General features: G+C 43.6%; 1 protein-coding gene across 2 annotated transcripts; it reads right to left on the bottom strand.

Moving 5' to 3' along the window:
• Window positions 1-6,438: 6,438 nt before the first annotated feature.
• Window positions 6,439-13,103, bottom strand: LOC109520609 (WW domain-containing adapter protein with coiled-coil-like). 2 transcript variants are annotated; one of them, XM_019877965.1, is made up of 13 exons: window positions 12,764-13,102; window positions 12,325-12,358; window positions 11,840-12,029; window positions 11,457-11,548; window positions 11,173-11,282; window positions 10,888-10,982; window positions 10,247-10,507; window positions 9,121-9,237; window positions 8,792-8,940; window positions 8,552-8,643; window positions 8,268-8,451; window positions 7,917-8,044; window positions 6,439-7,833 (listed from the first exon to the last, which is right to left on the bottom strand). In XM_019877965.1, the coding sequence occupies exons 1-13, from the start codon at window positions 12,802-12,804 to the stop codon at window positions 7,764-7,766; spliced, it is 1,563 nt and encodes a 520-aa protein (XP_019733524.1). In that variant the 5' UTR covers window positions 12,805-13,102; the 3' UTR covers window positions 6,439-7,763. The 2 variants fall into 2 exon arrangements, with proteins under 2 accessions (XP_019733524.1, XP_019733525.1); XM_019877966.1 differs by lacking the exon at window positions 9,121-9,237 and having other exon boundaries at window positions 12,764-13,103.
• Between the last annotated feature and the right edge of the window lie 2,191 nt (window positions 13,104-15,294).

Raw genomic sequence — 15,294 nt, 5'->3', positions numbered from 1 at the left:
ATCGGTTGGATTATTTCGCACTTGGGGAATAATGCATTTTGATTGACGGTGTAAAATGATGTGTTTTCATCCGAATAAGCAGCAACTTCCAAATATGGTCCATGTGATCACTCTGAACATGAGAGCAGTTTTCATGAGAGGGCAGGGTCGAGGACCCAATTGCAGGGAAGCAAAGCAGCGGCGCTCTTTAAAAATACTTCATTTCAGGAATATAAAAGAAAAATGAGGCACAATGGGATGCTCAAAAAATAAAATAAAAGCTCAAAAGGCATCGTCAAAGTAACAGTTTAAACAAGCAACCACACAAAACTCAATAGGCCTCGCACGGACGTGACAACTGATGCAAACCAAAGTAAATGAGCCAATGGGGACTGAACGTAAACAAAGAATTAAAGACAAACAAACTGACGAGACAACGAGAACATCGGGACGAGACACAAGCGGCTGAGGGAGCTGATTGGAAGACACAAGGGGAAGACTTGCCGAAATGGAAAAGACATCAACGACAACAATACAAGCCATAATGAAACTAAACCAAACACCACTGTCATGAAAGCTAAAAACAAATACAGAGTTTTTGTTTTTAGCTTTCACAACAGAAGTAAAAGATTTCAATCCAGTCTTCTTTTTTTTTTCCAGGAGCTGTTGCCTACTGTAGGCAGACTACTGTATCCCCTGGACGATTTGCTTATTTTCACATTTCAACAAAACTGCTAATGTTGAAATGTGACTTAAAAAAATGTCTGTGCAGTTAATAAAAGACTGGCGATGGCTAAAGTCTGGATTGAATTTCCATGATTTGCTGTCGGCACTGGTGAGCCGCAAGGGCCCCAACAGAAGCACTGGCCTACATCGACAACCCAAATTCAAAATATGTGTGCCACAAAATTGAAATTAATTTATTCCCGAGAGTCAATTCTCTTCATTTGTTTTTCTAACCTTTTCTCTGCCGCACTGCTTAAAGTACATGTACCGTGTTCTGCCCAGAGCAATCAGAATCCGCAGTGCTGGCCAACGTAACTTAAACTATATTAGCAATGAGACTGTTTCTTAAACCAGAGTGAAACCCAATGCAATACCGAATGAAACAGAGAACAGCTATAATGTAAAAATACTTACGAAGACAAAAAAATAAAAATAGGACGGGGCAAAAGGACTATGAAGCAAGATCAAGAACGACGAGAGAATTCAGACACTTGGTAAGAGACTCATGAGCATGGCAGGAATAATCCAACAACAGCGTGGCTGTCTTTTAAAAGCAGGTGATGACGAGGATGATGATAATCAGGTGCGCAGCTGGAGGACACGCCCTCCGACCTCACTTTCTCCCAAAACAAAACAGACAAAACCATGACAGGTGCATGGCACACTTGCGTGCTGTTATATTGGGCGACGTTTCTTCCCATCTTCAAGAGTCCTGAAGTAATTTCCCACTTGCATGAAAAAGTGCGAGCTCCTCTGTCACTCAAGCATCAAGCCGCTCTTTCCTCCTTAAACCTCATTTAATCCCGCCAGGTTGATGGTGAAACATGAGACATCGGGGAGTCCTTCGGATGCAGTAGCACACTGCGATAAGTGTTTTGTTGTTCTGCCTGCATAATCAAATCCGGCTCATCAAAGCCTAAATCAAACAAGCCTGTAATGTGACTTACGTGCTCAAATGCTAATCCATCGCCGGCAGAATTCCGTAGTGCTAGCTTGGCGCACACGGCAATTGATGTGTGTTTTAACTTTGTTGTTATTAAGCGATCAGAAAATACCAGAGTATTCATGTTTCCACCTTGAGCGGTGATGGGCAACTGGCGCTGCTTGGGGCCCGCGATAATAACCTAAAAAAATGAAAGGAAAAAAAACTGTGGGTGGAATTTTTTTTTTTTCAAACCCAGAAAATCCTTCAAAAACACTGGAATGTCAAAAGTAGCTTTTCCACAACAAGCTGGGTGAACGTGACAAAAAAAAAAAATCTGAGAAAAAAAGGAGCTGAGCTGAAGGGCGAAACCCTCAATTTACCAATCGACTCTACCCTACAGTCAGAAGAGAACAAGATCCCAGATAGATACAAGCGGACGAAATGAGTTTCCTCCACAGAGTGTCCCGAGTCTCCTTTAGAGATAGGGCGTGAAGCTCGGTCACCCGGGAGGGGCTCAGAATAGAGCCGCTGCTCCCCCGCATCAAGAGGAGCCAGATGAGGTGGCTCGGGCATCTTGATTCGGATCTTCGGGACGGCTCACTGGTGACGCGTTGCACCATGCGAGGCCTTAGGGACAACCCGGGACATGTCTCCAGGCTGTCTTGGGAATGCGCCCCCCGGAAGAGTTGGAAGAAGTGGCTCGGGAGATGGAAGTCTGGGCATCCTTGCTGCAGATGCCGCCCCTTGCGACGCGATAAGCAGAGCACAAAAAGATGGATGGTTGCACAAAGACATCAAGCTCACGTCCTCTTATAAATAGGAAGCTGAATCCATGAATGCAAGCCCAGTTTCAGCTCACTGACAAAATGAACATTTTTAAGCAGAGCAGTCATCACCGGTAAAGAGCGTTTGCTATTGATTAAAATGTTCTTCCATCAGAGTAAAACTTTCCTGACAACATGCGATTAGTCCTGATTGGCTGTTGTTCTCAGTGCACTAATTGGCCGGGTCTAATTGGGCTCCAAGCTGTCGAAGGACGTCTGTACAAAGCATGGATATTCATCTTGAGGAGTCACACTTTTCGGCACTCCGCTGTGGCAGCAATGCGAGAACATTGTCTACTCAGGATTTTTTTTTTTTTTTAATTGCCCCGTTGCACACTCAGCCTGAGGTGGTGGTTCAGTGATTTTTGGAGAGGTAAATGCTGAGGGCGTAATTCATCTTAATCTGATTTGAATCCTCATTTGTTGGGATTACAGTTGAGTGTGAGAGTCCTATTTTATGAAGAGTGATTTACAGTATACAGTAGAGTACGTATGATAAAAGACATTCAACCTTCTTGTTGAACGGCTCTTTGAAAGACAAGTCATAACTCGGCTCATTTGCGGTTTCTTTTTTGCCTTTTTCAATGGCCAGGTTGGTCCCATTCAATTTCACGATTTGTACGGTAAACACGAGCAGCAGAGGCGGAGCAGATCTGAAGACAGTCCCAAAGTGAGTGGCTCAGTATGGGCGCATTTTATGTAAAACAGCACTACCTTGTGGTGCATCTCTAGTATTACAACGTTGGATAAGACACAGGCCAATTGGAATGGCTGGAGATCGAAGAAAAAAAATCGAGCCTAAAGTTGGTTCAAGAATAAGTAGGTTCACATCTCTGCAACTTTAAATTGCACACCATCTCTGCTGTGTAATACATTTCAGAAATTTGTGTTCAGAGATATCTTGTCACTTTTGCAATATTATTTTTTTTGGGCGGGGGGCTAATACACATGTCGTCCATCTTTACACAAGGACATCCAATACAGCTGGCCAAGACATTATCGGAAGCACTGACCTCTATTTACATTTAAATTGGGACCATTTTTTTTGCATGTACACTGGCTGACCGATGTAGCAAAGTATGACAGGATGACGGCGTCCGTGATTGAAGAGCAACTGTGACATCACGATTTAAGACCATAGAACAGGGCGAATGGGTTCAACATCATTATGTTCACTTGCTAGATTAATTTTCTCTTTCATTTTTTTTCTTTAGAAACCATTTCATCCGTTAAAAATTCAAACGTACAGTATGTTGCCCAGAAGAGTGGGCATGTCACCAACCCTCAGAAAAATGTCTTCAAACCGTTGTTTTTTTTCCATTCCTAAAGAGTCCAAGGATTAGCATTCAGTGAGGAATATATTTAAAAAATATATTTTTCTGTCGTAATATCAAAGCGTCAATGTCAAATGTCTGCACCAAAGTTGTTTTAACCGCGACCCGCGCTTATGAACTGGAACTGTGGCATGATGGAAAGTTCAACCTTGGTTTCAAAATATGCATGAACACACTTGAAATCTCCCAAGAGCATGTGCTAAAATGCGTTATTTGACAAAACCCAGGTTGAACGTTTTGGCCGTAACTCCAAAAGACACGTTTGGTGTAAATATGACGCCGTTCATCACCAAGAGAAAACGTGAGCTACAGTCAAGCTTTACGTTGGCAACATCATGCTTTGGGGCTGCTTTTCTTCAGCTTGTCAGGATGAGGGGGGGGGGGGTGTCAGAGCGGTTCCAAAGACCAGTCAGTATTACCAAAAAATCTTCAGGCTTGGGTTAAAAAAAAAAAGATAATAATAATGTGAGGGAAGGCACACTGGAATAGCTGAAATTGTTTTGGCAGGTTCTTACTGACACCCATTTAACATGAATTTGAATGGGGGTGGTTAAAGGGGAAGTCAATCCACAAATTTTCTTTACTAATAAGTTAATAGGTAATATGCATCCCTACTAATCTCAACACGGCTTTCTGATAAAATATTGCGTGTGTCGAATACGAGTTCAGCAGTAAAATCAACCCATTTTTTTCCCCCTTATCTCAGTGCGCAGCCATTTTGCCACTTGCTGTGGGCTAAAAATGACATGGCGGTTGCTCGGGGCTCAGGTAACAACCAATCATGGCTCAGCTTCGGAAAACAGGTGAGCCGTGATTGCTTGTTACCTAAGCCCGGAGCAAGTGTGATGTCATTTTCAGTTGAGAGAAAGTGGCAAAATGGCCACCCCCTCGATTTAATAAATCAGCAGAGTTGCGATTAGGCTCAGTGGTGTCAATCAAAATTGAGCCTGATTTTGTCATAGTAGAATTGTTGATATTGACCTTGCGTTGGATGTCACTAGATTGTGCAGGTGTCAAGGTGACACCTGCATTGCCGAGAAACTTCTGGCGGTTGTACGATGAAGTTTTCAGGCGCTTGGAGCAGGTGTCTTAGTCATTTTAGGAAGATGTCAGTTGTCAAGTGCGACTTCCTTTCTCCTGGAAAGGCTGAAAAAAATTGCACTGCACTGAGACTTGGCTGCAGCCAGTTATCAATCCAGCACGTCAGCGTCACTCCAAATGAGACGCAGCGGTGCTGTCGGAGTGGCCGGACTGGGTTGAGGGCAGACCCACAGAGAAGAGTACTGGAGGCAGAACTCATGAGATTCAACAAGCAAGTGAAGAAATCGTCCGCCTGCACGGACGTTACAAATGTTTTTTCAATCGCGATCGTGACATCAAATTGGGGTGATGCTCAAATTGACGACTCAAGGAGTGACTCTCCCTCCCCTGCCTGCAGGCTGACGTCTGAATCAATTTTGGGGGAAAACTGAATCCCTTATACAGTAGTGTTATGAGTGTTATTGAATTATGTTTGGTACAATTTAATCTTGCATTGACACAGGTTCCTTTGTTGTCGCTTCTTAAACAAAAGCCCTATTGACGAAGGAGCCAAAACAAATCATTTGAACAAAGCTCTTTTGTCTTTTTCAAGGTATCTTGTAAGCAATTTTCCCACGCAGTTGTCAATATCTTTTGTCAGACTAATCGTAAAGTGAACGGGTCCAGGCTGAACCATAAACCACATAATGGACCCCAGTGGATTTTTAACAGTTTTTTTTTCTATTATGTGAGTGATGAAGCTGCAGACAAGAGACCAAAATGGTGGGGAAGGAGAGTGCATCACAAATCTCTCCTAGGTGAAGATGAACCAAACAGAGGTGATCTCGACATACTGATGATTCAGCAGAGGAATGGACTCGGCTTTGCAGAAGAGACCATTATATTAAGGGGGAATTTTCAACACACATCTAACAAGTATGGAAAATGTGTCAAGGGGGGAGAAAAAAAAAGTCTACTTTGTCGTAGGCGCAGTTTTGTATATTCGCAGTGTAAGGTGGTAAAGTGAAAAAAGTGACTAGCAGTGTGGATCAATACAGATAAAATTGGACTGATAGGAAGATGCAGCAGCGCTAATAGATGCACAATGCATCAGTGGTTAAAAAGGCATGTCGTAATTATATTGTATTGGTAATTGGTGTTTTAGTCTTCAATCATGACTTAGCAAGTTTTGCGGTTATGATTACACTTTGTGACCAACGTTTTGAAAATTGGATTTTTCATGAATTCTCTATCAGGTGGCAAAACAATCAATATAAACAAACACGTAGGAGGTCGCTAATTGTGCAAATTTAAATCATTCAAGTCGTAGTGGTCTGTGCTTTTAACAATTTACTGTTTTCGGAAGCAGCCTTCACCATTCATGGCAGCACGCTAACCTGCTCATTGGCACCACCTTGTGGACAAAGGATAATTTGTCATTCTACACGGACCAGAAAACTCCGCAAAGAATTTTCTCTGAGTGCTTCGCTGAAATTGTCATCCGAAGACTGGCAGCCGAGCATCCCAAACACGCTGTTTGAACTGAAACGACCAAATTCCTCTCAGTCCTCTTAAAACACACACGCAGGCATGACCTAAATGACCATCTTGAACAGCAGAACTGTGCGACTCTAAGTGTGGTATTATATTTTAATCTCATATTGTACGGAATACAAAGTCCTGGCACCCCCCACACGCGCCGACTCCTACAGTCAGCCCGACCCACCCGCCCCATCGAGAAAAAGTGTGCACCACATAATCTGGTGAAATCTACGGAACAAAAGGGGGAGGGACAACGGCTGAAAAACAAAATAAATTGCTTTCTGGGTGTGTACAAATGCAGTTCGTGAGCTCCGAGTTGTTCAGTGACCGAATATATTTAAAGCAAAAACATTTTGTTAAAAAAAAAAAGTCACAAAAAAAAAGCCTTGCAAGTCAAATTGTTGAACTCAACGGCCACTGCAGTATAACAAAGTGAAAAATCAATCAAAAACGCAAAATTCAATTTAAAAAAAAAACGTATTTCCAACAAGGTTCTGCAGTATGACAACAAGCACAAACTTAATCACCAATAATTTACATGACTGTTAATTCAGTCACTTTGCTATTTTACACTCACTTGCTAGACAGCACAAAAGGAATGAAACATTTGTCCCCAGTTTGCGTGTTCGGGGAAACAAAAAAGTTTTTAAAAAAGCAAATCTAAAGCATAACTGATCAAGCAATCACATTAAATTGACCTCATTATACTAGCAGCTGTACTAGGTCCAAATAATGTATGCCCCCCCCACCAAATGGCTTTTAAACATCAGGAATCTGGAGACAACTTCCTAACTTGATTTTTGCCATTGCAGTGGAACCGCATGAATTGAAATACCAACACTTGAACTTTAGAAATGTCGGGTTCATCTCATGTCACGAAATGAGAATCAGCTGCAAGTTAAATGGAATGGTGACTACTCTGAAGAGAAAAAAAAAAAAAAAAAACAACCCAAAAGAAAACAAGAGTAACATCACTGCCAATGAAGCCATACATTTTCAGACGCATGACTCATTGGACGTATTCAACCAAAATCCGCGTGAGAGGCTTGGAAGGCAGATGTGACTGACAAGACCATGGATCCATGAGACACTCGTAAACGCACCTGAAAACAAAGTCCATACGCCAAACACGAGCCAAGAAGGTGCCGTTTGAAAAGAGCCTGAGGTCCTCGGTGTCCGGCTCGGTGAGCCATCGTTTCACCTTTTCAATCAGAGCGACTCGCATGGAGATGGGATAAGGGGTGGGGTGGGGGGGATGGCAGACAGGTTCAGGATGATGACTGTCGCCCCATGGAAAGCCGCGGCCGTCTAAGAGCCTCGCTCTTGTGAGGGCACTAAGCAGGGAAGAGCGGCCGCACTCGTCTGGCGGGCCGTTTTCTCGACATTGTGAGCCATCCGACCCCGTCGAGTCCATCAGACCATGTAAGAGTTCTGGTTCTTCAGCTTGTCCAGCTCTTTGCTCTGCTGCCTCAGAAACAGGATTCTGCAGTTAAGGTGCAACAGGACAGTCAGTCTAAGAATAGAGGAGCGTGGGTGTTAATCCCTTAACATCGACCTCGGCCTCACCTTTGTTCCCTCAGCGTGGCCTGAATTTCGCTGACTCTGACCAGGGAGCGAAGGTTTTTCATCTCGGTGCACAGCTCCGACATGTACAGGCTGCCCATGTTGTGGATGTCCTCCCGCAGCCGGGCCGCCTGCCACACAGACCGTGTTTATTGAGAGGGGAGAGAACGGCGTGGCAATCGCTTCATCTCTCACGCTGACGAAACAAAACGCTGCGTCGACATTTCAGTACGACAGCCGGAGTACAGTTCATTAACTTTAATTCTTGCAACGTACTTGGAGTAGAGTAAAAATGCCGCACATTTCCGTACCAAAGGAGGATGCCGACGCAGTATGACAATGCTGTCTCTCTACCTGTTTTTCAGTGTTCTCGGAAGGCCATCCTTGAATATGTTTGATGAGATTCTCATCAAAATGAGCTGCCAGGGACGGGGTGAAGGACATGGGAGCCTCCGATTGACTTTGACTAGTTGCGCCGGAAGTGGGCTGGGACAAAGTTGCACCGGCTGCGTTTGACCCAGAGGAGAGAATCTCCTGGCTGCGGGTGAAGTGACAACGTGCAAAAAGATCAACTTCCACAATGTTTGGCAAAGGAAGCAGAACAATGGGATGGATTATTCAACGCAATTCACTTGTACCTCCGTTGCTGGAGAGTCCTGGGGTCTTCGGGATGCTTTTCTGTGGTCTGACCCGGAGGGACGCCGCCTTGTTTAGCTAAAGATGCGTTGCTCTGCAGAGACAAAAATGACTGCGGGTGAGAGGACATGTGACACCCGCACGGGAGATATGGAAAATAGAGGAGGGTTGTCACAAATACGTCAATTCAATATTTTCTTTGAAAAACGTCACAGTTTGGAAGCATCGGTCGGGTTTCTCACCCTCGTCTGTAAAGACGCAATGCCGCTCTGGTGAACACTCAGAAGGTTTTTCTGGTTGCTCTGCGGCGTGCCGTTCCGCGGTGACACGTAAGGTCGTGGCGACGAGGCGTCTGACGTCAGGGATGCGGGTGACTGACTGGAGTGTTGCGCTGAAGATGTCAGAGAAGGACAGCGATTCACTTTCAATAAATGCAAAAACACGCTTGAAAGTCAATGGCGACACGGTGGGGTTTTGAGAACGCTAAAGGCATGAAAAAGGACAGCGGGACCTCTGAAATAAGTTTTTAGCTGGCATGGGCAGATGGTGAGGAACAGCGTGGAGGTCGTACCTTGGTTGGCGTGCTGAGCGGCTGAGAGCAAAGCGGTGATGTTGAAAGCGGGTCCGGCCGCGAGCAGCTTATGAAGCACAGACCGCAAGGAAGCTTGGGTGACGGCGGCTGCCAAGACTGGGGGGAGGAAGAAGGCAACGCAAACACACGTACATACAGGTGAGTGAAGGAAAAAAAAAAAAAAAATTTACAGCCAAGTTTGAAAAGGACGGATGTAAGAAATGTCACCCGATATAGTTACCGTAAAAAAAAAATTTACAAGCAAATATGTATATCTGATTATCTGAGAAAAAAAAAAGGGGGGGGTGCGGGGGGAGCCGACATATAAAAGTTTCAACATCCATAAGTATCACATTAAATAAATATTTTCTCAATGAATTAGAATTGAACACATACGGGTGTTATGAAAAGTCTCCGTAAGTCATTAAATGGCCAATTCGTTTTGTGTAAAACAAGTATTTAATCGTCCATGTTGTAGTGCTTCATGAATTTTATTCAACCATCGCAAGAAGGTCGGCCGAATGGAAATCTCCATCTTCCACCTCCCTCACTTTCGGCGGAGCTCAGCAAAATAGTTGTGGCTTGGAAGCACATACTGCGGTCATACGTTTCCAACATGCTTTGCAAAGTCTACACGTATGTGCACTTGGAAATGTTCAGCACGAGGGACTCATTTGTTGTCATGCAGAATACAGTGTGGATAATGAATCCTCTCATGTCGTGCGATTTGCTGCGAGATTGAAACTCACGAGTGCCTGGTTTGAAAAAATGGTTGTTAGAACGGTCGGAAAAGTCGCGAGCACGTCAACACGGATTGTTCTGTGAACAAGCACCTGTGTGTTCGCAGCCATGTCGTGAGTGCAAGCGGCGCATGTCAGTGAGGACGCATTCAACGACTTGGTTCTGATGAATTCATCCTGAGCGGTGAACTTGGAACTCATCAGTACAATCAATTTATGGTCAAGACTCAGAGTGTGAGTAACGGCACAACGCCGACAGCATTTTTTTGACGCTTGATGGACGAACAAGATGCATAATTTGGATTTGATAAGATCCTAAGAGCGGAAAGATGACAGCGGCTAATGAAAATGCGAAAGGTTAGGCCCAATCCATTTGTCATTCTCACCCTCATTGAGCTTGGCCATGTCCATCCCGCCGTTGTTCATTTGCAGCGTAGCTTGAAGTGCGGGCAGAAGCTGGCGCAGGAGGGCCGGGTCCTGAAGCAGCGCTGGCGATGAGGACTGGGCACTTTGACTTAACGGCCCGGTGGAGGAGGAAGAGGACGACGAGGATGTGGTCGATGTGGTGGAAGATGAGTTTAGGGTCTGAGAGGAAGAGGATGCGGGAACGGAAATGGACGCATTTGACTGGTCCCCGGAAGTGTTCTCTGCAAAGACAACAACATATGGGCTTACTTTTAAAGATCGGGAATAACCTGTCACGTCAAAATTTATGTTAAATGGGAGTCAGCACACAAAGTGCCTCCGATAGACACAAAGTAAAGCCTGACGCTTTTGTGCTAACACCGATGAGCATTTGGAACTGGAAATAATTCCCTCCACCTTGACTAAGAACCCAGTTCCAGCTCAAGAACAAGAGCCCAAAGCATGATGCCGACGTCAACATGGCTTCAACGTAGTTGTCTGTCTGGTGATGAGCGGTGGAGGGCGTTAACGTATCTCATTCGGTGCAAAGACAGCATCCATTGATACGGCTGAGGCATTTCATTCGAGTCAAGCGGCAATTTGAAATGGGCTTCGGTCTTACTCGCAGCTTTGTCCTGCAAGGCCTCTTGTCTGTAGTCCATGTCCCTGGGGAAACTGTTGGCCGCCATCTTGGCCGGGTCTTTCTGCCGTTGCTCTCTGGGGTAGAGATGCAAAACAGCAGTTGCTACATGTAAGAAACAAAGCCGCTGTGACACGAGGCGCAAACACCCGGCGGGTTCGGGTGGGGCACCGACGGCTCTTGTTTGGCACGTGCTAACTGCAGGGGATAAAACTCTCGGTTTAAGACGTTGAGATCAATGGTTGCATTTCATCGACGGTGGCTCGCCTCTCCAACAGGTCTTTGGGCTTCTCCCACTGAGAGACTTCAGTTCGACAGTTGTAGTAGTACTTTTTCCCAGAGGAGCTGATGTGTTCTGTCCAGTCATCGGCTGGGTCCTGGTCATAACACAAGAGCATTTATATTTCATCATTATTATGACAGCCAAATAGGAGAAGACTAAATACTGATGTTATGTGTTCTGGAAGACAGCGTTTCCCCAATTAGAGCTACGCCTACCCCTTGGTGTATGCGTATACTAAGTTGAAGAGAACGTTTGGACATCATCTTACTCGCTCTGCGGGCTTGCTCTGAACGGAATGCGAGTCGGCACCAAGGTGGGAACTGTTGTTTTGAGAGTTCTCATGAGGAGATTCGCTGGTGCCTGCAACAAACCCAATCAGAATGTAAAAGCAAATGCAAGAAACGACCCACACACAAAATGTTAGCCCTCAATATAGAGGAATTAAAAAAAGAGGGGAAAAAAATGTGCAACCGATTGAAAACATTGCTACCGACGCAAAGGTTAGTGTCGAGCTCTGCCTCTCAATGAGTGCTCAAGTATGTGTACTTGTACTCTCTCTAAAAAATAAGTGGTAAGGTTGCATTCCTCATATGTAAACAAATATTTTCGAAAAACACAGAGCCAGGGCATGACTCCCAGATACTGGCTTACCGTTTTTCGCTCGAACAGTGTGGGCGATTTTGGCCTTGCCGTGCCCTGTGCCATCTCCCTGTTTGCTGACAGGACTTTCATCTGACCGCCGCAGCATCTTATAAGGGGGCGTGGACTCTGATGGGCCATCACGCACCTTGTCGTAACGGTGAAGGCTGCTGGTCTGGCTCTTTGGCTGAGATTTATGGGTCTGGAAAATAGAACCATAGGGAAAACATGTTTGTTGGATTATGATGTTTATTAGGTATTGCAGGGAAAAAGTATAGTAAACGGGCACCTTTGCAAAAACATTATTACTGTGTAAGTTGATCCCAAATTTGAGGAGACCTAATCAAATGTTATGTTGATATTGACAAGCTTCTGTGGTAAAATGTACCAACAGCACCAAAACGAGCAATTTAAGTCAAACGTGTATTAGTAAATTGTCTTCGCTCGCCGTCATATTGATGGAGGCCCGTTTGATTGGTTTTCTCTTTTAATCATACCTGATAGGACTGGGAATCCCTTCTGTCGGTGCACCTGTGTAGACAACAAAAAATAACGTTCTTAAATCACCGCTGTCTCCTTTGACAGTCAATACGTATCAAGAAATAAATCATGAAAATGTGCTAATGTGCGATAGCCACAATAGCTTAACTCGGGATAGCATCGGTTGTTTAGTGGTCCTTTACCTACATCTGAACACGCGGTATTATTTTATTACTCAGTGTGTTAACGAAAGCTTCGCAATTTAGACTGTTTTACTCTCTCGATGGTGAGCTAGCGGTAAAGCTTCAGGAAGCAACCGCAACTCTGAACCGAGTGCAAATTGTTAGCATGTATCACTAGAGGCTAACCGCTACCAGGCAACACAACATAGCGAGCGATTAACCGCGTATATTAAAGTCGGATGTATCCCAAGTTTGAAGATATTGCTTCATTTACCCATCACTGACTCTTGCTGGTTTCCTTGCATACATCACCATCAAGGCCGGAGTGATGTGTGCGCGTATGTGTGTGTTAGCGAGATGTGGGGGAAACCGTGGCCTCCGGTCTGTCTGCTCTCCTCTCGGCTCTTTTCTGAAGCTTCCTGGTTCACTTTCTTTAAGACGGACAAAGATTTAAAAGCAATGCACCGACAACCAGCGCGACATAGCGGGTGGTGTTGAGCTAAAACCACCCTGTGAGCATCATTTGGCATATAGACACGTTAAACTCGGCTCAGTCGATGTCGCTAAGCGGAACGCAGCAGTGACGGGGGGGGACGAGGACGAATTCCACAGGAATCTAAGTTCCGTTTCTTTTCTTTCAAAATAAACATTCGACTGCGTTGCAAAAAAATAAAACCTAAGACATATTGGGATAGGTTAAAATTACGTTGATATCGTTACACAAACATTATGTCATTAGCATTCAAATGTGATGATATTTTCTTGATGATCTTCTCTTCTCTTTTCTATATTGGTCGTTACAACAGTATACTTTATGTTGAAGAAAAATATTGTATTTCCGGTGTTTGTGTCGCTGTCACAGGACGACATGACGAAGCCGAAAAGAGAGATTGTGCTATATGATGCCTCTGTGGCGATTGTCAGCGACACACCCACGTCAGCTGATCTCTGTTCAGCAATGTCTGGAATATTCATATTAGTAGTACCCATCTTATGGTAGAAGTTAAAAAAACTAAATGTTATATATGCGTCAGAAAACTACAACGTGTTGGTAAAGTCGGTACAACAGCAGAAACAACAACAACTAGGCTTTTTAAAAATGAACCACATTTTAGTCAATAACAACACACAACATTCCATATGACTTACTACATTTGTGGTGCATTGGTTGTCAATGCAATTAACAAAATTCATATGAACGCGATACAATTACATCACAATGCTTGCAATTGCCTTTGTGGTCCAGCACCATTACATCCACAACCATAGAAACATGTTGTTTGATTAATACTATCTTTGCAGTCTCAATCAAAGCATTGTTATTTTAAAAACGTTTTTAAATAGTGCTTTTGTAGCTGCTCTCATTGGTGCGAGTATTCTAGTGATGGGAATTCCGGCTCTTTTTAGAGAGCCGGTTCTTTTGGCTCGGCTCACTAAAAAGAGCCGGCTCTTTCGGCTCCCAAATGGCTCCTCAGTTTTTTTGTTGCTTAAATTAGTTTAATACCAAAAATAATGTAAAATTATGTGTAAAATGAATTACGAATGTAAAAAATATACAGTATATTAAATATTTATTATTTATATGGCTTTATTTATATTCTTCTGAACATACTCAACATGGCTTACAACATGGAGTGCTACAAAAAAATAAATTACAAAGTACAAAAACAAAGACCCATCTCAAAAAAAGGTCAACAAAAAGTTCCAATCTCTGATTGTGCATATTTATAAGTGTTTAAATATTTACATTAAAACAACATAAGTAAGCTTTGATTACCAAACAACAAATGATAAATTAATATTTGATATTGGACATTTTAACCTTGCACAGTCTACACGCTGCCTTTGAACTATCAATTAAGTTGAAATCGGTCCAAATTTCACTGCGTTTCCTATCCATTCGAACGGAAGAAACCGTGATTGAAACTAACTGTGATTCCGCTCTTTATTCGTTGGGCTAACTGTCGCCCGTCAGTGGCAGACCCGCCCCTTTGAAAGCGCCAGCTTAATCCCTCAATATGCGTTTCCCTGGATGGAATTTATTTGATTCCTTCTAGTGATGGGAATTCCGGCTCTTTTTAGAGAGCCGGTTCTTTTGGCTCGGCTCCCTAAAAAGAGCCGGCTCTTTCGGCTCCCAAATGGCTCCTCAGTTTTTTTTTTGCTTAAATTAGTTTAATACCAAAAATAATGTAAAATTATGTGTAAAATTAATTACGAATGTAAAAAATATCCAGTATATCAAATATTTATTATTTATATGGCTTTATTTATATTCTTCTGAACATACTCAACATGGCGTACAACATGGAGTGCTACAAAAAAATAAATTACAAAGTACAAAAACAAAGACGCATCTCAAAAAAAGGTCAACAAAAAGTTCCAATCTCTGATTGTGCGTATTTATAAGTGTTTAAATATTTACATTAAAACAACATAAGTAAGCTTTGATTACCAAACAACAAATTATAAATTAATATTTGATATTGGACATTTTAACCTTGCACAGTCTACACGCTGCCTTTGAACTATCAATTAAGTTGAAATCGGTCCAAATTTCACTGCGTTTCCTATCCATTTTCTCACCTTTCCACTTTCCACCGTGTAGTTTTTTCTCTGTACTCAAGCGCTATCGAGCTCTCTCTCGTCTCCCTGTCTCACCTGTTCGTGTGCTGCTCAGTGCTCACAGGGTGCTGCTGTGTCTCTGACTCCTCCCCCTTCTCTTCACTGAAGCGCGCGCGCGCAAAACGGATCGGATCACTTCCAGACAGTCGCGCGATGCCGAGGAAACGTTTGACAAACAACGGG

This window comes from Hippocampus comes, unplaced genomic scaffold (genome assembly GCF_001891065.2).
Source record: "Hippocampus comes isolate QL1 unplaced genomic scaffold, H_comes_QL1_v1.1 scaffold317, whole genome shotgun sequence".
NCBI lineage: Eukaryota > Metazoa > Chordata > Actinopteri > Syngnathiformes > Syngnathidae > Hippocampus > Hippocampus comes.
This window is presented reverse-complemented; position numbering and strand designations above follow the sequence as displayed.